Source organism: Rhinatrema bivittatum, chromosome 7 (genome assembly GCF_901001135.1).
Source record: "Rhinatrema bivittatum chromosome 7, aRhiBiv1.1, whole genome shotgun sequence".
Taxonomy (NCBI): Eukaryota; Metazoa; Chordata; class Amphibia; order Gymnophiona; family Rhinatrematidae; genus Rhinatrema; species Rhinatrema bivittatum.
In genome coordinates this window covers 225937526-225961072 of record NC_042621.1, presented here as the reverse complement: position 1 = coordinate 225961072, position 23547 = coordinate 225937526, and the positions used below count along the sequence as shown (strand labels likewise).

Here is a 23547-nt window from a genome sequence, read left to right as displayed (position 1 = left end):
TCAGACAGCTCTCCGCCAGCACTTCAAACTCGCCCTCCTCAGCCAGGAAGTCCATGAGGCAGGATCAGAGGAAGTCTTTCTACTGCCAGAGGAAGTACTATCCTCTGGCCCCCTCGTTCCTGTTCACAGAGGGTAAGCTCACAGGACTGTCCCAGGCAATAGATCAGTCTCAAGCCCCAGCTGGCTCCCCAGCCAAATCCTAGGACGGGATTTTGACTGGATCATAGGGAGTATAAGCCAGTCACTTGTACCAGAGACGCTGGACCCTTCCTGCTGCGATCCAGGGCAGTTACCTTGGCATCCATAGCAGCGGTGATTCAACAGTCAGGTTTCAGCTTGGCACATGTTGAGGCTGTTGGGCCACATGGCCACACCCATCTATGTCACTCCCTTGGCATATCTACACATGTGCAGAGCCCAGTGGACCCAGAGGTCGCAGTGACACCGGGCCACACAACCTCCGGGATCATATCAGAGTCTCTCTGCCTTTCCAGGAATCTTTGTCATTGTGGCAGGCTCTCTTGAATTTGGGAATATCTTTCCAAAATCCCCCTACCTAAATTGTCCTAACCACGGATGCATCCACCTTGGGGTGGGGAGCTCATGTAGAGGGGCTCCACACCCAGGGCTTATGGCCCACCTAGGAAGCATGGTGTCAAATCAACCTTCTAGAACTCTAGGCGATCAGGTATGCACTATGGGCTTTCAGAGACTGGCCATCCAGCAAGATTGACCTGATACAGGCAGACAACCAAGTTGCCATGTGATAAGTCAACAAGCAGGGAGGCACAGGATTGTACCTCCTGTGTCGGGAAGCAGTCCATATTTGGTCCTGGGCCCTGTCCCACGGAATGGTACTCAAGGCCATGTATCTAGCTGGAATGGAGAATGTGATAACGGACAGACTGTCGTGCCCTCAGACCCCACGAGTGGTCTCTGGATCCAGGGGGTAGCGAACTGGATCTTTTGCCTCTGAGAGAGTCTGGAGTTGTACTTGTTCGCGTCCCCCTGCAACAGGAAGGTGACTCATTTCTGTTCACTGTACAAGTCGGATGGCAAACCAGCCTCAGATGCCTTTGCCCAACATTGGGGCATGGGTCTTCTGTATGCGTATCCTCCGATTTCTCTACTTACGAAGACTTTTTGAAACTTCACAAGGACCAAGGAACTATGATCCTCCTAGCCCCTCATTGGCAGAGACAGTTTTGGTTTCCACTCCTTCGGGAGCTGTCCATCTGGAAACTGATCAGTCAAGGGACTTCCCCAGACCTCCTCACGCAAGATCAGGGCAGGCTGCGGCACCCCAACCTTCAGACCCTGTCTCTCACAGCCTGGATGTTGAGAGGTTGATCCTGCAGCTGCTTGATCTTTGAGGAATGTCTTTGGTCCTGGTAGCTTCCAGAAAACCTTCCACTAGAAAGTCCTACAGACTGAAGTGGAGGAGGTTTTCTGTGGGGTGAGCAGAAGGCCTTAGATCAGTTCTCCTGCCCCATGCAAAAACTGCTTGACTACATTCTACACCTATCAGGGGCTGGCTTGAAAACCAATTCTGTTAAAGTTCATCTCAGTACAATTGGTGCATGCCACCATGGTACAGGTGGTACGCTTTATGCGGGTTCTGCTTCAATTAAAACCTCCCCTAAGGCCTCCCTCTGTCTTGTGACCTCAACGTGGTGTTAGCTTAGCTGATGAAAGCTCCTTTTGAGCCACTGCGTTCCTGTGACCTGAAGTACCTGACCTGGAAGGTCATATTGTTGGTGGCGGTCACTTCAGCGTGCAGGATCAGCGAACTCCAGGCCTTAGTGACTTATCCACCTTACACTAAGTTTTTTTTCATGACAGGGTAATCGTGCATATGCACCCTAAGTTCCTGCCTAAGGAATTCTATCTTAACCAGTCCATCATCCTGCCAACATTCTTTCCCAGCCCTATTTGCACCAAGGTGAACAAGCCCTGCACAGTTTGGACTGCAAAAGAGCCTTAGCCTTCTATCTGGAGCAGACAGATGCCCATAGACAGTCCGCACAACTTTTTGTTGCTTTTGATAGGAATAAGTTGGGTATCTCCATTGCTAAACATGCTTTCTAATTGGATATCAGACAATGACAGAGAGGAGCACTTGGGAGGAGACGTGGCGCTTTGTCCGGGATGGCATAGAGTCCAACAGGATAAACATCCTGCATGAGACTAAATACAAAATTGAATCTTTATGGGTAGAAATCCCTTGTGTGTCAGGGAAGACTACAGTGATAGGGGTATACTACCATCCACCTGGTCAAGATGGTGAGATGGACAGTAAAATGCTAAGAGAAATTAGGGAAGCTAACCAAATTGGTAGTGCAGTAATAATGGGAGACTTCAATTACCCCAATATAGCCTGGGTAAATGTATCATCGGGTCACGCTAGAGAGATAACGTTCCTGGATGGAATAAATGATAGCTTTATGGAACAATTGGTTCAGGAACCGACGAGAGAGGGAGCAATTTTAGATCTAATTCTCAGTGGAGCACAGGACTTGGTGAGAGAGGTAACTGTGGTGGGGCCCCTTGGCAATAGTGATCATAATATGATCAAATTTGATTTAATGACTGGAAAAGGAACAGTGTGCAAATCCAAGGCTCTCGTGCTAAACTTTCAAAAGGGAAACTTTGATAAAATGAGAAAAATTGTTAGAAAAAAACTGAAAGGAGCAGCTACAAAAGTAAAAAATGTCCAAGAGGCGTGATCATTGTTAAAAAAAAATAAAAAATACCATTCTAGAAAAACAGTCCAGATGTATTCCACACATTAAGAAAGGTGGAAAGAAGGCAAAACGATTACCGGCATGGTTAAAAGGGGAGGTGAAAGAAGCTATTTTAGCCAAAAGATCTTCATTCAAAAATTGGAAGAAGGATCCAACAGAAGAAAATAGGATAAAGCATAAACATTGGCAAGTTAAATGTAAGACATTGATAAGACAGGCTAAGAGAGAATTTGAAAATAAGTTGGCTGTAGAGGCAAAAACTCACAGTAAAAACTTTTTTAAATATATCCGAAGCAGAAAGCCTGTGAGGGAGTCAGTTGGACCGTTAGACGATCGAGGGGTTAAAGGGGCACTTAGAGAAGATAAGGCCATCGCGGAAAAATTAAATGATTTCTTTGCTTCAGTGTTTATTGAAGAGGATGTTGGGGAAGTACCCGTAATGGAGAAGGTTTTCATGGGTAATGATTCAGGTGAACCTAGAAGATGTGGTAGGCCTGATTGACAAACTGAAGAGTAGTAAATCACCTGGACCAGATGGTATACACCCCAGAGTTCTGAAGGAACTAAAAAATGAAATTTCAGACCTATTAGTAAAAATTTGTAACTTATCATTAAAATCATCCATTGTACCTGAAGACTGGAGGATAGCAGATGTAACCCCAATATTTAAAAAGGGCTCCAGGGGCGCAACGGGAAACTACAGACCAGTTAGCCTGACTTCAGTGCCAGGAAAAATAGTGGAAAGTGTTCTAAACATCAAAATCACAGAACATATAGAAAGACATGGTTTAATGGAACAAAGTCAGCATGGCTTTACCCAGGGCAAGTCTTGCCTCACAAATCTGCTTCACTTTTTTGAAGGAGTTAATAAACGTGGATAAAGGTGAACCGGTAGATATAGTATACTTGGATTTTCAGAAGGCGTTTGACAAAGTTCCTCATGAGAGGCTTCTAGAAAAAGTAAAAAGTCATGGGATAGGTGGCGATGTCCTTTCGTGGATTGCAAACTGGCTAAAAGACAGGAAACAGAGAGTAGGATTAAATGGACAATTTTCTCAGTGGAAGGGAGTGGACAGTGGAGTGCCTCAGGGATCTCTATTGGGACCCTTACTTTTCAATATATTTATAAATGATCTGGAAAGAAATACGACGAGTGAGATAATCAAATTTGCAGATGACACAAAATTGTTCAGAGTAGTTAAATCACAAGCAGATTGTGATAAATTGCAGGAAGACCTTGTGAGACTGGAAAATTGGGCATCCAAATGGCAGATTAAATTTAATGTGGATAAGTGCAAGGTGATGCATATAGGGAAAAAATAACCCATGCTATAATTACACAATGTTGGGTTCCATATTAGGTGCTACAACCCAAGAAAGAGATCTAGGTGTCATAGTGAATAACACATTGAAATCGTCGATGCAGTGTGCTGCGGCAGTCAAAAAAGCAAACAGAATGTTGGGAATTATTAGAAAAGGAATGGTGAATAAACGGAAAATGTCATAATGCCTCTGTATCGCTCCATGGTGAGACCGCACCTTGAATACTGTGTACAATTCTGGTCGCCGCATCTCAAAAAAGATATAATTGCGATGGAGAAGGTACAGAGAAGGGCTACCAAAATGATAAGGGGAATGGAACAGCTCCCCTATGAGGAAAGACTAAAGAGGTTAGGACTTTTCAGCTTGGAGAAGAGACGACTGAGGGGGGATATGATAGAGGTGTTTAAAATCATGAGAGGTCTAGAACGGGTAGATGTGAATCGGTTATTTACTCTTTCGGATAGTAGAAAGACTAGGGGGCACTCCATGAAGTTAGCATGGGGCACATTTAAAACTAATCGGAGAAAGTTCTTTTTTACTCAACGCACAATTAAACTCTGGAATTTGTTGCCAGAGGATGTGGTTAGTGCAGTTAGTATAGCTGTGTTTAAAAAAGGATTGGATAAGTTCTTGGAGGAGAAGTCCATTACCTGCTATTAAGTTCACTTAGAGAATAGCCACTGCCATTAGCAATGGTTACATGGAATAGACTTAGTTTTTGGGTACTTGCCAAGTTCTTGTGGCCTGGATTGGCCACTGTTGGAAACAGGATGCTGGGCTTGATGGACCCTTGGTCTGACCCAGTATGGCATTTTCTTATGTTCTTATGTATTTCCTTCTTATACCCAGGCGGGAATACATCTTGGGCGTCCTGCTTGTCTTCTGAGAAAGCAGAGTTGCTTACTAGTAACAGGGGTTCTCTGAGGGCAGCAGGATGTCTGTCCTCACGAAACCTGCCCAGCACCCCACAGAGTTGGGTTTCCACAGCATGTGTTTTTCTTTTTTATAATTTTGTTCTCTTGAACTCTGATATAGGACTGAACGGACCCTGTGTAGACTTGTGGTATACTGTATACATGAGCATGCTCAATGAGTCTCTTTCAAAGTTCTAGAAACTTTGAAATAAGTTTTCTGTGCTGGGCTCCACCCGATGATTGTCGTCCATGTGTGAGGACTGATATCCTGCTGTTCTCAGAGAACCTCTTACAGGTAAGCAACTCTGGTTTAACTGGTTTAAAACAGGATGTCTACATTCCATGGTGAATTTCAGGTTTAACTATTTATGTAAGGATGAATTATATACAATTTTTTAAAATATATATTTCCTTCTATTGTGGTTTCAGCCCTTGAAGATCCTGAGTTGGGCAATCAATTTGTGTACCTGTTCTTGTATACCAGATACATGTTACATAGTTGTAAAGAGGAATAAAATTGGGCCCTCGGCGAGTGTTTTTGTGCCCAATGGGTCAGATTCAGCCTTGCAAGGCTGTCAGGTGCATGCCAGAAAGCTACATTTGCTCCCTTGCATTTAATTCAGGGCTTTCCAAACCTGTCTTGGGACCCCCAAAGCCAGTTGAGGTTTTTAGGATACCACAATGAATATGCATAAAATAATTTTGCCTATATCGAGTCTCCATAATATAAAAATTTCTCATGCAGCATTCATTATAGATAACCTGACTGGCTGTGGGGTATCCAGAACAGGTTTGGGAAGCCCTGATTTAATTATTTTTATTATTATTATTTAACACTTTTTTATACCGGCATTCGTAGGACACATCATGTCGGTTTACAAGTAACTGAGAAAGGAAATTACAATGAACAAGGGAAGGGCTAACTGGGTAATATGCGAAATACAAAGGAGGAGAGTCAACGAGCAGAATTACAACTTTTTGCATTCAAGTTAGGGTTAAATATGCAAAAGAACTTATAAACAAAGTTAACGAGGCATGTACACTTGAGAAATGCTGTGTTTGAGTACTAGAAACAATATACACAGAAGATAAGTTTTCAGAGTTGTCAGAACCATTCATTAGGTGTTCTGTATCCCCATATGTGTTATTGGTAAAGCAGATCCTTTATAAGTTTCCAAATTCAAGTAAGTTGATTTTTTTTTTCTCCTGCTTTCAGTTGCTTGGCACAGTGGTAGAAACTACAAGAGATGTGTCTGGTCTTCATGAAAAGCTGGATAGGAAACAGGCAGTTGATAAATACAACGTGGATGTTCAGGTGACCTTTGCAGAGCAGATGAATAAAATATTCAACAAATTACAAGATACCGTTGTTGAGTACAATCTGAAACAGCGAGGAATGCTAGATTTCTACACCACATCTGTTGGTAAGGATTACCTATTATATTATAATGAAAAGGTGGCTGTCAAGTGATCAGGGTCACTGTTGGTGGTAAAACCAAGGAGAAGTTTTCAGGGTAGGATAGGGATGGTAAATGTTTGTAACTTGGTAGAATTCTTAAAAAATAAATTTCTCTTCAGCCAGACTAGGTGTATGTGTGTGTATATTTTATTTTACTTTACCTCTATTAGATTGCAACAACAGAGGACCAGACTTAAGTGTTAATTTATCTTATAGCTGATATACTTAAAGTAGACATGACTTATCACAACCACTAAATAATATTTAATATGAAACTGTTACAGTATTTGATGGCACCTGTTTAGTTAATATAACTCAACACATTTAAGTTTGAAATTATGTGCCTTATTGTGAACCATTGTGACAGCAACTAGCTTAATGACGGTATAGAAAAGATTTTAAATAAAATAAATAAAATTCTGCCTCCGAGCAAATGGAGGCAGAGAACAGGTTTGCTGACATCCCCCTGTATAGGCTACCATGCTGACCTCGAGCCTGCCAGTATTAATTTCTAACAGGTGATAGCCAAGGCACGGGAAGCCTGCCTGAGGCCTAGTTAGGCTGAAAAGAAAGGTGGGGAGGATTTGGATTGAAGGCAGCTCCTAAAATGAAAGCCTTGTGCTCACTCCTTCAGTTGAACATAGTCTAAGAGTACTAGGGGACTTCCAGGGGTTTTGGTTGTGGGCTCCAGATTTTCATCTGTGACTCTGCCTTTTCCTCCTTCCTCCTTTCTATTTTTTTTGGCTGAATCTCCTCTACCCAAAAGGAGTATAAAAGAAATCCCAAGTACCTGTTTCCTCTGCCTTAGTTTGTTAAAGTTTCTTAAATTCACAGCAGAAGGTTTTTTGTTTGCTGATAGGTGAATCAGCAAGTGCCTCTGCAGTTTTTCAGGGCAAGTGAAGCTGTTTGATCCTTTGTCTGGGGCAGATTGAGTAATGATTATTTGCTCTAGAGGAGTGCAGGAAAAAAAACAAACCTAAGCTCTATTGCAGTACAAAACCTGCAGGCAGATGGGGGGGGAGGAGGTTCTCTTTGCTGCATTTACACAGGCAGAAGGGAAGCTGGCTCTCAGGACAAATTTCTCTGCACTTGGGGGACCACATTGGCAGGGTCAGGAGAGCAGCCAGTTCCCACTAATAAGGTGAGTGCCTTATTGAATAAGGCAGCCATTGTGAATGCATGGAAAAGGATTTTGAGCTAGGTCCTCAATTTTTGTAGCCCATAGGTAGAAGTCAGTATCCATTTCTTCTGGATACCCTTTGGAGGCTGCTTTTTAAAGATGCAGCACCATTTATGCCATGTTCTGCCTTCTCTTCAGCATCTGGGTTTTTGAGATGTCTGCACCAGGCATTCTGTATGGGGTGGAGTGCTGCTTCAGTTTCTTCTCCTGAATAATCTGGATCCTGGGGGAACCTTGGGGTCTCTAATAGGAGGTTGAAAGGGGAAGGAGATTGAGGAATTAACTGCTTGCATTCTGAAGGTTCATCCTTGGACCTAAAAGGTTTGAGGGATAGAAGCAGCAAGGGAGTATCCCCCAAGGTGGACGTTTTACAGGAAAGAGTTATCCTCAATTTACTTGTCCCTGCATGTATTGAATATTTTGAGGTTAAGTTAGAAGAAAGTTCCAAATCTGCAGATGATCTTATGATCAATATGCAGAGTCTTGCAAAGGGTTTTCCCTCACAAAGGTTAGTCAAGGATCTAATTGACTTGGAATGGGATTCCCCAGAAGCCAGTTTCAAAGGGGTGGGGGCAAGCTCTAATAGTTAGCCTCTCAGGAGATATTTATTTATTTATTTATTTTTGTTTTATATACCGGCAACCGTTTGCACATCGTGCCGGTTTACAGATAACTTACAACCAAAGGATATATAGGCAGAGCCTTTACAAAGAACAGTGTGTAAAATAAACGCAGTAACATAGTAATTAACTAGAAAAGTAAAATAAATAAGGGGAGGGAGGGATGGGGGTAGACGAGACAAAGTAAGGGGAGGGGGGAGGGTGAGTGGATACATAAGGAGAATGGTTAATATAAAGGGATATAAGCTGGATGCAGTGTTTTTCTGTGAGGAAAAGGAACATGGTTCCTGTGGATGGTGATGTGGCTCTGAGGTGCTCAGTATAGAAAATAGGCAGTGCTTAAGCAAGCCATTGAAGCTATTAGTATGTCTCTGCAGGTGTTGGCATATAGCTGTTTTGTGGCCAGGACTGCCTTGTGTCTGTCTCAGTGAATGTAGGATAACAATTGTTCCATCTTGGAAGAAGCAATGCAAATGGAACCATGTACAGCCTTTAATGGTGGATGAATTCTTTGATTTGGTTTGAACTTTGGCCAGGAGCATGGCTTCAATTATAGCCACCAGGCATTTGTTGTGGCTTCAGAACTGGTCCGCAGACTCAATTTCCAAGTTCCAGCTGACCAAGCTTCCCTTCAAAGGTAAGCTTCTACTCTGAGAGGACCTGGAGAAAATGGCCAAGGCTTTGGGAATTTAAGGTTCCTCACAGCAGTTGCCCTCTAGGTATCCATTTATGGACTAAAGGAAATTCAAGTCAGGAAAATCATCCAGAGGGCAAAGGTTTCACTTCTTTTCTAATTCCAAGAAAGGAGGGTAGGGGTGGGGGTGCTAGGGATGTGTGGGAACTTCCCAAAGCTTTCAATAAGTTGAAGGAGCCCAGTCTCTGGATCAGCAAATAGGAGGTCTGATGATAGAATTCCTCCAGAGATGGGTCCAGGGTACTTAAGACCTGTGGGTCTTAGATGTTCTTCAAAACTGGTATGCATTGGAGTTGACCCTTCCAGTTTCACAAGCTTTTATAGCTTTTTTTTTTTCTTGCCTTTCCTCTTGGAAGCAGTTTATGCTCAATTCTCTCATTGATTAAAGGGATGGTAGTTCAGTGTCATTGGCCCAGTTGGGATTAAGGGTTGGTATTTGATTTACTTTATAACTCCCAAAAAGGAGGGAAACTTTTTACCAATTTTGGATTTAAAACACATAAAGCTTGAAAGGTTCCTCACTTCAGAATGAAAAACTTGGTTGGGTTATATTGGTGATAAGACAAGGAGAATTCCTAATGTCCTTTGATTTGACTGAAGTGAGGTTGAACCATTAGAAGCATCTGCATTTTTCTCTATACTGGGAGGTCATTTTTAATTGTAGGCATGCCCTTTTGGTCTGACAATGGCTCCAAGAACCTTTTTCCTAGGTCATGGAAATAGTAGTGGCCTTTTATGTGTCAAAGGTATTTTGTTCCATTCTTCTCTGGTCAACTGGTTGATCAGAGGAAAGTTGGCCCAAGAAAGTGAGGCAGCTATGACCAGGTTGGTCGATTTGTTACAGGAACTAGGTTGGGTGATGAACTTTGTAAAGAGCAAGTTGCAACTATCGCAGTCTTTGGAATGTCTGGGGACACATTTTGAAAGGAAGGGAGGCAGAGTGAAGTTAACGGTATAAAGGGTATAGAAATTAAAGGCGTAGATCTGCTCCTTAATAGACACCAGAAGGCCCACGATGTGGTGTTACATTTAAGTGTTATGTTCCATAGTGATACTGGAGCTCTGCTGTCCAGGTGGGATCCTTGGTCTGAGGATTATGCTGTCAGGCTTTTTGTTCTAAAATAAATAAGAGCAAGGTTTTGGAGTGGTGGCTGATACCAGAAAATTTGGAAAGGGGTGGATCTGGAATCCACCCCCTGGGTTGATGCGAAAACAGATGTCAGCCTTCTAGGTTGTAAGGTGCATTGGAAAGGTAGTGTCTCAAGGGACATGATTTGTGGACGAGGCTAGTTGGCCAGTCAACCAGTTGATGACTAGAGTAGTCTGGTTAGTGTTGATTCAACTTGTGCAGATTCTTCAAGGTCAAGCAGTCAAGATTTTGTCAGACAATGCATTCAGTACCATCATACAGTGGCATACAGTACCATCATTCCTTCAAAAGGTGATTTCATCCTTTCATCTGGATCAGATGGTATGTTTTTCTTCTGTAGATCATGGTGTGAGGAAGAGCATCTGCAGCTCCATTCTTTGGATGTAAGCAGGGCGCCGTTTCACTATTTAAAGATAAACGGTTTTAGAAGGACAAATCATCTTTGTTTTGTTTGTGGGATCCAAGAAGGGAGAAGCAGCTTCTAAAGCTTCACTGTTATGTTGAATTAAGGAAGCCTTTGTGGCGGCCTGTGTGGATAGTCATTCAGCATTGCATGGTTCGGAGAAATGTATCCTTGAAGGATACTAATGAAACAGGAGAGTTAGAGCATCCCAACAGAGAGGTTCCATTAAAAGCAAACATAGTCCATATGCCTATATGTAAAAAATCACCAAAGCTAATGATTTCCGAATTATCCCAAACAACTGAAAAGCAGGTTGTTAAAACAAGCAAAAACCACACTTTGAAATGTCTGTATGCCAATGCCAGAAGTCTAAGAAGTAAGATGGGAGAGTTATACTGTATAGCAGCAAATGATGAGATTGACATAATTTGCATCACAGAGACTTGGTGGAAGGAGGATATCCAATGGGACAGTGCTATATCAGGGTACAAATTATATCGCAATGATAGGGAGGATCAACTTGGTAGGGGTGTGGCATTTTATGTTCAGGAGGGGATAGAGTCCAACAAGATAAGGATCATACAAGAGACTAAATGCTCAGTAGAATCTATATGGGTTGAAATCACATGTGTGTTGGGTAAGAGTATAGTGATAGGAGTATACTATCGTCCACCTGAACAAAATGGTCAGACAGATAATAAAATGCTAAGAGAAATCATGGAGCAAACCAATTTGGTAGTGCAATCATAATGGGAGATTTCAATTACCCCAGTATTGACTGGGTAAATGTAACATCAGGACTTGCTAGAAAGAGAAAGTTCCTGGATGTAATAAATGGTTGCTTTATGGAGCAATTGGTCCAGGAACCAATGAGAGAGGGAGCTATTTTAATTCTTAGTGGAAAGCAGGTTTTGGTGAGAGAAGTAACGGTGGTGGGGCCACTTGGTAACAGTGATCATAACATGATCAAATTTAAACTAATAACTGGAAAGGGGACATTCCCTGTACGTACCCGGATCAGTCCAGACAGTGGGTTGAGCCTCCTTTCCAGCAGGTGGCGACAGACTAAAACTGAAAGGATATCCTATATGAGGACAGAGCCTATTCTGTAACCCTTCAGTATTCGTCTGTCTCCAGCAGGTGTAGCAGCTCCCCTTCGGTTCTCTGCCTTAGGCTAGTCAGCCTTTCCTTCTTCTTTTCCTTAGGCTCAAACAAGTACTTATTTGTAGTCTTTCCTATTTAAAGAAAAAAAAATTGTTCTTAGTGACTTTTTTTTTTCCTTTTTCTGGGAGGGAGACGGCTCAGTCTTCCAGCTCTTGCCGGACTCAGGGGGGCTTTGCCCCTTGTGCGCTGCATAGCCTGAGTCCATAAACGCTTCCAGGTGTGGGGACAGAGTCTCTCCGGGTCTAGTCTTCCCCCCCACCCCCCCAGTCTGGCTGCAGAGAGGGTTTAGAACCCGCTGCTGCGCTCGGTTAAAAAAAAAAAAAAAAAAAGGAAAATTTAAAAGTTTCAATAAGTTACAGGTGTTCCCCTACCTCTAACTTATTTGCAGCAGTAGGACCAGTATTTTTTATTTTTCTGGTCCTAGCAGGCCTTGAACCGGCAGCCAGACAGGCAGGAGTCAGCAGGTTTCCCTCCTGCTTCACTCCGGGCCTGCAGGCTGTCAATCAAAGCTTTTTTTCTACTTTTTTTTTCTTCAATCGCAGCTCTGCTATGCCGCGGCAGGCAGCCTGCCTCTCTTGTGGGCTACCCTCCCCGCGTTTTTCGCGTCAGGGCCCTCTGCTCTACTTGCCTGCCAGGTGGGGAAGGCCCTTCCTCGGCAGGACAAGCAAATCTAGCCTGGGGATCGTCTTCCTCCGGCATGGCTAGGCCGTTCCCGGGTCTGCAAAGCCTGGGAACAGCGGGCATTTTGGATTTTGCAGCGGCTCCGATTTCAGAGCTGCCTGAGGCTGGGGGGCCGGATTTATTTTTTGAAATACCCCCCCCCTCGCCCCCCTCCTTCAGGAAATCCAGGATCCCTTTTTCTGCAGAATTCGTCCTCCTGCATAAATCTTATTTAGCTAGCCTGCAGGAGGAGAATGAAAGCCCCCCCCCCGCCCCGCCAAAAATCCCTCTCTCCACGCCGTTGATTTCTGGCCTGGCTGCAGAGCCCCAGGGGCCGGCTAGGGTGCGGGTGGTCCTGGGGGTGCCGCCTCTCCGGTGGATCCAGGGGTCCCGGACCCCGCTGTTTCCCCAGATTCTGAGGATACCCCTCCTCTGGAGGGAGTAGACCCAGAGCCCTTTGTTTGTTCCGTAAGAAGGAATTAGAGCCCCTCATCCCCTTCGTCCTGCAGGAATTGGGCTTGGAGGGTCCCACCATGGATAACCTGATGGACTCCCTGCCCAAGGATATGAATCCGGTCCTGGGGGGGCTCAGGGCTCCGGCTACTGCCTTTCCCTTCCACCCCATGCTTAAGCTCCTGATTCTGCGGGAATGGGAGGTCCCTGAGGGGGCTCTCCGGGCGGGGCGTCCCATGGACAAACTCTATCCCCTCCCGGAGGAATGTTTGGAAATGCTGAAGTATCCCTCTGTGGATTCTTATGTTTCAGCGGTCACCAAGCATACCACGATTCCGGTAGAGGGATCGATGGCTCTCAAGGAGGACAGGATCGTAAGTTAGAGGCTCACCTGAAACGCATCTTCGAAGTCTTGGCTCTCGGAGTCCGGGCGACTTGCTGCAGCAGCCTCGTGTTGCGGGCAGGCCTCAGGTGGGTTCAACAATTACTCTGCACTCAAGAACTTCCGCCGGCAGAGGCGGAGCAGGCTGAGCGTCTAGAAGCCGTAATCGCTTATGGGGCAGACTCCCTCTACGATCTGGTCCGTGTTCAGGCGAAGGCGATAGCTTCGGCGGTATCTGCCCGGAGGCTCCTCTGGCTACGCAATTGGTCGGCCGATCAGTCTTCCAAAGTTCGGTTAGGCATGTTGCCTTTCAAAGGTAAAATGCTTTTTGGAGAGGACCTTCGCTCGGTCCGGGGGAGTGGGAACTCTCTGATGCGGCCATGGCCCTGATAGTGGACAGGTGGGGTCCCCCCCACCTAGACCTCATGGCAACTCTGCGCAATTCCAAAGCCAATCGGTTCTTCAGCCGCTGGAGGGAGCACGGCTCAGAGGGCGTGGATGCTCTTGCCCTGCCTTGGCCAGCAGACGTTCTCCTGTACGTGTTTCCCCCGTGGCCCTTGGTGGGAAAAGTTCTCAGAAGAATCTAACTCCACAGGGGACCAGTGGTTCTGGTAGCACCCGAGTGGCCGCAAAGACCGTGGTTCGCAGATCTCATCAACCTGGTGACGGACTGACCCCTACGCCTCTGTCATCTACCTTGTCTCCTTCGACAGGTGCCCATATTTTTCGACCAGGCCAATCGCTTCTGTCTAGCGGCCTGGCTTTTGAACGGAGACGCCTGAGGCGTAAAGGGTATAAGGAGGAGGTCATCTCCACCTTACTGCGGGCCCGGAAACAGTCGACTTCCCTGGCCTACGTGCGTATCTGGAAAGTTTTTGAGTCTGTCTGTGCGGAGTCGGGTATCCCAGCCCGCTCCACCTCGGTTTCTGTGGTTCTTTCTTTTCTTCAGAAGGGTCTCTCCAAGGGCCTCTCCTTCAGGTCTCGGCGCTCTGCTCTCTCCTGGGTCGGGTGGAAGGTCATTCCCTAGCAGGTCATCCGGACGTGATTCGGTTCTTGAGGGGCGTTAAACATCTCCGCCCTCCCTCTCGTGCCACGTGTCCGTCGTGGAGTCTCAACCTGGTCCTTCGTGCTCTCTGTGCGGCTCCGTTTGAACCCCTTCGCCACGCTACGCTCAAGGACCTCACACTCAAAACTGTCTTTCTAGTCTCTCTCGTCCGCTCAGCGGATCTCCGAGATTCAGGCATTGTCCTGTCGGGAGCCCTTCTTGCATTTTTCTGATTCAGGGGTCTCTCTCAAGACGGTTCCTTCTTTCTTGCCCAAAGTTGTTTCCGCTTTCCACGTCAACCAGTCGGTAGAACTTCCTGCGTTTTCTCCAGAGGAGATTGCGGGTACGGCTGGGGGCGATCGCCGTCATCTAGATGTTAAGCGAGTCCTGCTTCGCTATCTCCAGGTTACCAATGACTTTCGCTTTTCGGACCACCTCTTCATCCTTTGGAGTGGTCCCAACCGAGGTAAACCGACTTCTAAGACCACGATTGGTGGTGGTTGAAAGAAGCCATATCTTCGGCATATCTTTGTCAAGGTCAACCGGTTCCTGAGGGCCTGAAGGCTCATTCTCTTCGCTCTCAGGCTGCTTCTTGAGTGGAGAGTCAATCTGTCTTTCCACAGGAGATTTGCAGGGCCGCCACTTGGACGTCCTTGCAAACCTTGCATACCTTTGCTCGGCACTACCGTCTGGATGTGCACGCTCCGGTTTTCGGTTCCTTTGGGCGACAAGTGCTTCGAGCGGGACTGTCTCGGTCCCACCCGGTTTAGGGAAGCTTTGGTACATCCCACTGTCTGGACTGATCCAGGTATGTACAGGGAAAGGAAAATTCGTTCTTACCTGTTAATTTTCGTTCCTGTAGTACCACGGATCAGTCCAGACGCCCTTCCCTGTCTCTCTTTTATGTCCTCTCGAAGCTTGTTTCTTACAGGTTTGCAGATTCTATTACTCCCTGTGTTGTGCAAGAATACTGAGCAATTACACCCGGAAGCCTTGGTCATTTTTTCCTACCAAGTATATGCAAGAGCGTATAGGTATACCATGTTTGTCTTATTGTTCTATAGTTGCTCTATTGAGCTTTATGGTTACTTGCTTGATCCTACTTGGGTTTTGTTATTTTTCTGCTTTGACAATAATTATATTGAAGGATTACAGGATAGGCTCTATCCTCATATAGGATATCCTTTCAGTTTTAGTCTGTCTCCACCTGCTGGAAAGGAGCCTCAACCCACTGTCTGGACTGATCCGTGGTACTCAGGAATGAAAATTAACAGGTAAGAACTAATTTTCCAATAAGTAAATCTGCAGGTCTAACACTAAACTTTCAAAAGGGAAACTTTGATAAAATGAGGAAAATAGAAAAAAACTGAAAGGTGCAGCTGCCAAGGTTAAGTGTTCAACAGGCTTGGACATTGTTTAAAAATACAATTCAAGAGGTGCAGTCCATATGTATTCCATGCAATAAGAAAGGTGGAAGGAAGGCAAAACGATTACAGTCTTGGTTAAAAGGTGAGGTTGAAAGAGGCTATTTTAGCGAAAAAATCATCCTTCAAAAATTGGAAGAAGGATCCATCTGAAGAAAATAGGATAAAACATAAGCATTGTCAAGCTAAGTGTAAAACATTGATAAGACAGGCGAAGAGAGAATTTGAAATGAAGTTGGCCATAGAGGCAAAAACTCATAATAAAAACTTTTTAAAAAATATATCCAAAGCAAGAAACCTGTGAGGGAGTCGGTTGGACCATTAGATGACCAAGGGGTTAAAGGGGCTCTTAGGGAAGATAAGGCCATTGCAGAAAGGCTAAATGAATTCTTTCCTTCCATGTTTACTAATGAGGATGTTGGGGAGATACCAATTCTGGAGATGGTTTTCAGCGATGAGTAAGACAAACTGAATGAAATCACTGTGAACCTGGAAGATGTAGTAGGCCAGATGACAAACTAAAGAGTAGCAAATCACCTGGCCTGGATGGTATGCATCCTAGGGTACTGAAGGAACTCAAAAATGAAATTTCTGATCTATTAGTTAAAATTTGTAACTTATCATTAAAATCATCCATTGTACCTGAAGACTGGCCAATGTAACCCCAATATTTAAAAAAGGCTCCAGGGGCAATCCAGGTAACTATAGACCAGTGAGCCTGACTTCAGTGCCAGGAAAAATAGTGGAAACTATTCTCAAGATCAAAATCGTAGCGCATATAGAAAGACATGATTTAATGGAACAGTCAACATGGATTTACCCAAGGGAAGTCTTGCCTAACAAATCTGCTTCATTTTTTTGAAAGGGTTAATAAACATGTGGATAAAGGTGAACCGGTATTTGGATTTTCAGAAGGTGTTTGACAAAGTACCTCATGAGAGGCTTCTACGAAAACTAGAGAGTCATGGGATAGGAGGAGATGTCCTTTCGTGGGTTACAAACTGGTTAAAAGACAGGAAACAGAGAGTAGGATTAAATGGTCAGTTTTCTCCGTGGAAAAGGGTAAACAGTGGAGTGCCTCAGGGATCTGTACTTGGACCGGTGCTTTTCAATATATATATAAATGATCTGGAAAGGATTACGAGTGAGGTTATCAAATTTGCGGATGATACAAAATTGTTCAGAGTAGTTAAATCACAAGCAGACTGTGATACATTATAGGAGGGCCTTGTAAGACTGGAAGATTGGGCATCCAAATGGCAGGTGAAATTTAATGTGGACAAGTGCAAGGTGTTGCATATAGGGAAAATAACCCTTGCTGTAGTTACACGATGTTAGGTTCCATATTAGGAGCTACCACCCAGGAAAAAGATCTAAGCATCATAGTGGATAATACTCTAAAATCGACTGTTCAGTGTGCTGCAGCAGTCAAAAAAGCAAACAATGTTAGGAATTATTAGGAAGGGAATAGCTAATAGAAAGGAAAATGTCATAATGCCTCTATATCGCTCCATGGTGAGACCGCACCTTGAATACTGTGTACAATTCTGTTCGCCGCATCTCAAAAAATATATTGTTGCGATGGAGAAAGTACAGAGAAGGGCAACCAAAATGATAAAGGGGATGGAACAGCTCCCCTATGAGGAAAGGCTGAAGAGGGTTAGGGCTGTTCAGTTTGGAGAAGAGACAGCTGAGGGTGGATATGATAGAGGTCTTTAAGATCATGAGAGGTCTTGAACGAGTGGATGTGACTTGGTTATTTACACTTTCGAATAATAAAAGGACTAGGGGGCATTCCATGAAGTTAGCAAGTAGCACATTTAAGACTAATCGGAGAAAATTCTTTTTCACTCAACGCACAATAAAGCTCTGGAATTTGTTGCCAGAGGATGTGGTTAGTGCAGTTAGTATAGCTGGGTTCAAAAAAGGTTTGGATAAGTTCTTGGTGGAGAAGTCAATTAACGGCTAATAATCAAGTTTACTTAGGGAATAGCCACTGCTATTAATTGCATCAGTAGCACGGGATCTTCTTAGTTTTTGGGTAATTGCCAGGTTCTTGTGGCCTGGTTTGGCCTCTGTTGGAAACAGGATGCTGGGCTTGATGGACCATTGGTCTGACCCAGCATGGCAATTTCTTATGTTCTTATGTTGCCCAAATATTTGAGAACACATTCTGCTAGAGTGCAAGCAGTTTCATGGGCAGAGAGTCAGTTGGTTTTGCTGGTAGAGATTTGCAAGACAGCAACCTTGTCTTTATATTTGTTCGGAAAGCATGGTCTCAGCATTTGAGCCAGAGAAGAAGCATCTTTTGGCTATGAGGTCTTGAAACCTGGTTTGGCAGTTTCCCACTCATGGAAGGAAGACCTTGGGTACATCTCGTGTCTGAACTGCTCTGGCTGAATGAAGAGGAAGGAGAAATTTGTTCTTACCTAATGGTGATTTCTTTTCCTTCAGTGCAGCTAGACCAGTCCAGGACCTACCCTACTCTGCTAAATGTAAGATCATATGCAGTACTACTTTTATCTTTTCAGAAAGGATATGTTCATCTTCAGCACTTCAGTTAGTATTTCTTCTACTTCATATTGTTTTTAGTTAGGTTTGTTTATTCTCTCTTGGGGAGGGAGACTGTTCCAATGAGGAAGATGCGGCCAGTGCCGTATTCCCGAGCCCTTGACGGGTTCCCCCCGGCCCCCTTGATGCCAGGGGAGCCATTGATTCCCTCGAGGCCTCTAAAACTATTGGAGCCCAGGGCTGATATCCCACACGGGCCTCATCAGCGCCATGCTGGTTTTAGTGAGGAGGAAGGGCCTTACAATCCTTGGGGGGGATGATTCCATGGAGACTCTGATCCCCTCGCGGAACCCTCCCCACCTGAGGAAAGGTGTCCGTCGCCTCCCTGAAGATCTGTCCTTCGTGGGGGTTGGTCAGTGCCATGGCTGAGGCTATCCCCTTCTAATTGCTCACGGAGGAGGATGCGCCACTCAGGATGCTGGAAGTTCTCCAGTTCGCTGTTATGGAGATTGTGGTGGTTCCCATCCATGACATCTTCAAAGACCTCCTCCGGATGTGGGAGCACCCAATCTCTATTTCCCTTGTCAATAGGAAGGCAGATGCCACCTACTTGGTGCAGTAATCCGTGGGGTTTGAGAAGCAGCACCTCCTCCAACAGTCGGTGGTCATAGTCCGCCTTGAAGAAAGCCAGGCGCTCCCATACCCATGCTTCTGCCCCCCCGGAGCGAGAACATAGGGAGGTCGATGCCTTGACAGGTCTTCCAGGGCGCTATGCTGTTCGCCCGTATTGCCACCTACCAGCTATACATGACTCACTACAACCGGAACCTCTGGAAGCAGGTCCAGGACCTCGCAGAGCGTCTGCCTCAGCAGCAACAGGAGGCACTCTCTGCCATAGTCCTGCTGGGTTTAGAGTCTGGCAAGCATGAGGTGCGATCCACCTAGATGTCTTTGAAACTGCAGCTCACATAGCCGCGGTGGGCATTGGTGCCCATAGGATGGCCTGGCTGAGAGCTGCTGACCTCCGCTCAGAGGTACAGGAGAAGCTAGCTGACCTCCCCTGCACAGGTGACAACCTCTTTGGGGATAAAGTCCGGGATGCAATATCGCAATTGAAAGACCACCATGACACCCTTCAACATATCTCTCCGCTAGTGCTTCTGACGCCCTGTCCTTAGCCAGGAAATCCTCCAGGCGGGGATCCCGTAAACCCTTCTATAGCCAGAGGAAGTATTATCCTCTGGCTTTCTGGACTTGCACGCCACGCACTAGCTCCTGGGGCCACTCCCAGCTGGCACCATAGCAAGCCCCAGCTATGGGCTTTTGACTGGCAGCGAGGGAGCATGAGTCAGTCAAGTGCACCCCTGACACCAGATTCCTCAGTGGGAGACAGGCTCATTGGCTTCGCCCATCGCTGGGAGGTTGTCACTTTGGACCGATGAGGCCTTACCATTATCTGTCAGGGGTCCCGTCTCAACTTCATCGGCTCCCAGGGACCTCTTCCCTCTGTCCATCATGGAGTTCGTCTGCCCAACAGGTCATACTTCAGACCGAACCATCTGCCCTTCTAGCAGCAGTCACTGTTGAGCTGGTTCCTTGCCGCCCCCTCCCCCCCCAACCCCCAAGCAGGGCTGAGGGTTCTATTCAAGGTATTTTCTAATTCCAAAAAGGACCGGCAGCTTGCACCCCATCCTAGACCTTGGGGTGTTAAACAAGTTTCTCTCGAAATTCAGGGTGGTCTCTCTGGGTACGCTGATTCCCCTCCTTTAAAGAGGAGACTGGCTCTGCTCCCTCAATCTCAAGGAAGCTTATGCTCACTAAGCCATTTTCCCCAGCCACAGAAAATACCTCTGCTTCGTGGTCGGGAAGGCTCACTATCAGTACAAGGTGCTGCCTTTTGGGTTGGCCTCAGCCCCCAGCAAATTCACCAGATGCCTGGTGGTGGTGGTGGCTGCGTATCTCAGGCATCACGGTGCATGTCTTCCCATACCTAGACGACTGGTTAATCAAGAATGATTCCCGCACAGGGCCACTGAGTGTGTGTTCGTGATAAACTACCCAAAGTCTCACCTCTGCCCGTCTCCTCAGCTGGACTTCATAGGGGCCAGACTAGACAAGGGCAAAAGTGTTTGTGCCCTGCGATCGGGCTCTTGCCTTCGTCTGCAGCAGCTGGCGGATGTCTTCCTGCCTTCTGCTCCATTTGTTGGGCCACATGGTGGCTTCTTACCATGTCACACCTCTTGCCTTTTTGTGCATCCAGAGGGCTCAATGGATCTTGCAGTCACAGTGGTGACAGGCCTCTCAAGACCTCGAGACTTGTATTGCAGTCATGGAATAAGAACATGCCATACTCTGTCAGACCAAAGGTCCATCAAGCCCAGCATCCTGTTTCCAACAGTGGCCAATCCAGGCCGTAAGAACCTGGCAAGTACCCAAAAATTGTCTATTCCATGCTACTGTTGCTAGTAATAGCAGTGGCTATTTTCTAAGTCAACTTAATTAATAGCAGGTAATGGATTTCTCTTCCAAGAACTTATCCAATCCTTTTTTAAACACAGCTGCACTAACCACATCCTCTGGCAACAAATTCCAGAGTTTAATTGTGCATTGAGTGAAAAACTCTCAGCGGGCGTGTCTCTCCTGGTGGGAAAAACCCTCCAATTTGGAGCAGGGGAATTCCTTTCCAAACTGCTTTACCTCAAGTGATCCTCACCAGACTCCTCTCCTCCAGGGTGGGGAGCCCATGTGGACGGTCTCCACATGCAGGGTCTCTGGACTGCTCATTTTATTTTTATTTATTTAGGGCTTTTTTATACCGACATTCATGATACCAATCATATCGGTTTACAGGAAACAATGGTGCAAAAACATTAACATCAACATGAACAATAGGCGAAGAGAGAACAAAGTGAACAAAAGTTACAATAAAACAGGGGCACATGAACTGGGAGGAGGAAGAGCCAGAGTCATGGCTAACTCAGAAATAAATAATTTCTAGTCATATATTCAGGATTATAATAATATGTACTCAGGACTGGATAATATCAAATATATAAATAATATCATATACTCAGGGCTGTAATAATATCATATGTTCCTGACTAAATAGTGTCAGTTCATAAAACTTGGGACTAATTAATACATAGTCAGAAGCCATGTCAGGGATGGGGTACGTCGACTGGAAGACCATGGCGAGTTATTGTAGTTGGGGCGGTCATCGATCAGGGAAGGCTTGTAGAAATAGCCATGTCTTGAGTTTCTTTCTGAATGTCAGTATGCAAGGTTCTTGTCTAAGGTCTGGGGCATGGAGTTCCCGATGGTTGGAGCCGCTGTCGAGAAAGCTCGATCTTTGGTGGATGAGAGATGTGTGGATTTGGCTGGGGGGGTGTGTAGGGAGCCCTTGTATGCTTCTCTGATGGGTCTAGAAGAGAAGTGCAGCGTGAGTGGGTAGTATATATCGATGGGTGTTCTGTTGTAAATGGTTTTATGGATGATGGTGAGACACTTGTGTAGAATTCTAAAGTTTACTGGGAGCCAGTGCAGGTTTTTTAGGATGGGTGTGATGTGGTCTCTTCTGTTGGAGTTTGTTAAAATTCTAGCGGCCGAATTTTGTAGCATCTGAAGCGGTTTGCTGGAAGAGGCGGGAAGGCCTAGCAGAATGGAATTGCAGTAATCTAATTTGGAGAATATAATGGCCTGGAGTACCGATCTGAAGTCTTGAAAGTACAGTAGCGGTTTGAGTCTTTTTAGTACCTGAAGTTTGAAGAAGCAGTCTTTGGTTGTGTTGGTGATGAACTTTTTTAGATTTAGCTGGTTATCAATTATAACTCCGAGGTCTCTTGCTTGGCTGACCAGGGTGTTTGTGTGACTCATGAAACCTGCTGTCAAACTTTCTGGAGATTCTGGTGATCTGTTACGCCTTATGGGTGTTCAGAGACCAGTTGTCGCACAAGGAAGTCCTGATCCGCACAGACAACCAAGTGGCGATGTGGTATATCAACAAACAGGGAGGCACGGGCTCAATCCTCCTCTGTCATGAGGTGGTGCAGTTGTGGACCTGGACTTTATCACAGGGAATGTCGCTGCAAGCGACGTACCTTCCTGGGACTCTGAACATGCTGGCGGATCGGCTGAGTCGCTGCTACCAGCCACAGGAATGGTCCCTCAACCCAGAGATAGCGGCCAAACTGTTTCATCAGTGGGGTACACCAGATGTGGACCTCTTCGCCTCCCCATACAATCACAAGGTGAGCAGGTTCTCCTCCCTGTCGGGGGATGGACATTTGGCCTGCCTTGCCTTCTCCCTGTACTGGGGGAGAGGTCTGCTATATGCGAACACTCCTCTTGAAAACTGTGAAGCTTCAACAGGATAGAGGGACCATGATCCTCATGGCGCCCTTTTGGCCCTGGCAGGTCTGATTCCCTCTACTGTGGGAACTGTCGATAAGGCCCCTCCATCCATCTGGGGACTGCGCCCGATCTGATCATGCAGAACCAGGGCACCCTGCACCATCTGAACTTCCGGGTGCTGGTCCTGTTCGCTTGGATGTTGAGTGCCTAGTCCTTCAGCCCTTGGCCCTCTCGGACAGTATGTCTCAGGTGCTGGTGGCTTCGAGGAAACCTTCTTCTACCAGAAAGTCCTACAGCTTGAACTGGAGGACATTCTCCGTCTGGTGTGCAGGACAGAGCTTGGATCCATTCTTGTGCCCCCTTTCCCAGCTGTTGGACTACCTGTGCATATTTCAGAGTCTGGGTTTCAAACCAGCTCAGTCAGGGTCCATCTCCATGCTGTGAGTGCATACCATTGAAGCGTTGCTGGCACGCCCATATCGGTACAGCCTTTAGTAGGTTGCTTTCATGAGGGGTTTGCTCCATCTGAAGCTTCCTCTTCGACCTCCTTTTGCATCTTGGGACCTCAACATTGTCCTGGCGCAGCTCATGCGTCCCCACTTTGAGCTGCTTTGTTCCTGTGACATGAAGTTCCTCATCTGGAACATGTTAGTCTGCAGGAATCCTGCCTGCCTCCCCATGGAGATGGGTTCTCCTTCCGGTTTGTTTTATTTTTTTGCTTGTATTTTTTCTGTTACGAGACTGAAGGGGGACCTCACATGGATACGCAGATAGCAGCATGCTGGTCAAAGCTTTTAGAAATTTTGACAAAAGTTTTCCGTGCCGGGCTCCATCGAATGTCACCCACATGTGAGGACCAACATCCTGCTGTCCTAGGAGAACACCTGTTACAGGTAAGCATCTACACTTTCTCCATTCCATGCACAATATTTTAAAATTTTGCATACTTTGTCCACATTTTTTATAACCTGCGACTTCCAACTTATGTTCAATGCGAGATGAGTTGCAATAAGACAATGCAATACAGAAAAAGCTACTACTTAATGTAGAATTTTAATTTTTAGAATAATT

The 23547-nt window shown here is 45.7% G+C and overlaps 1 protein-coding gene across 2 annotated transcripts in view; it reads left to right on the top strand.

The window, feature by feature from the left end:
- Window positions 1–23547, top strand: part of KIF11 (kinesin family member 11) — a 185904-nt gene that overhangs the window by 104571 nt on the left and 57786 nt on the right. For both annotated transcript variants that reach the window (XM_029609919.1, XM_029609918.1), the window contains exon 14: window positions 6198–6405. In XM_029609919.1, coding sequence (XP_029465779.1) covers window positions 6198–6405 — 208 coding nt within the window. The remainder of the gene's footprint in view (window positions 1–6197; window positions 6406–23547) is intronic.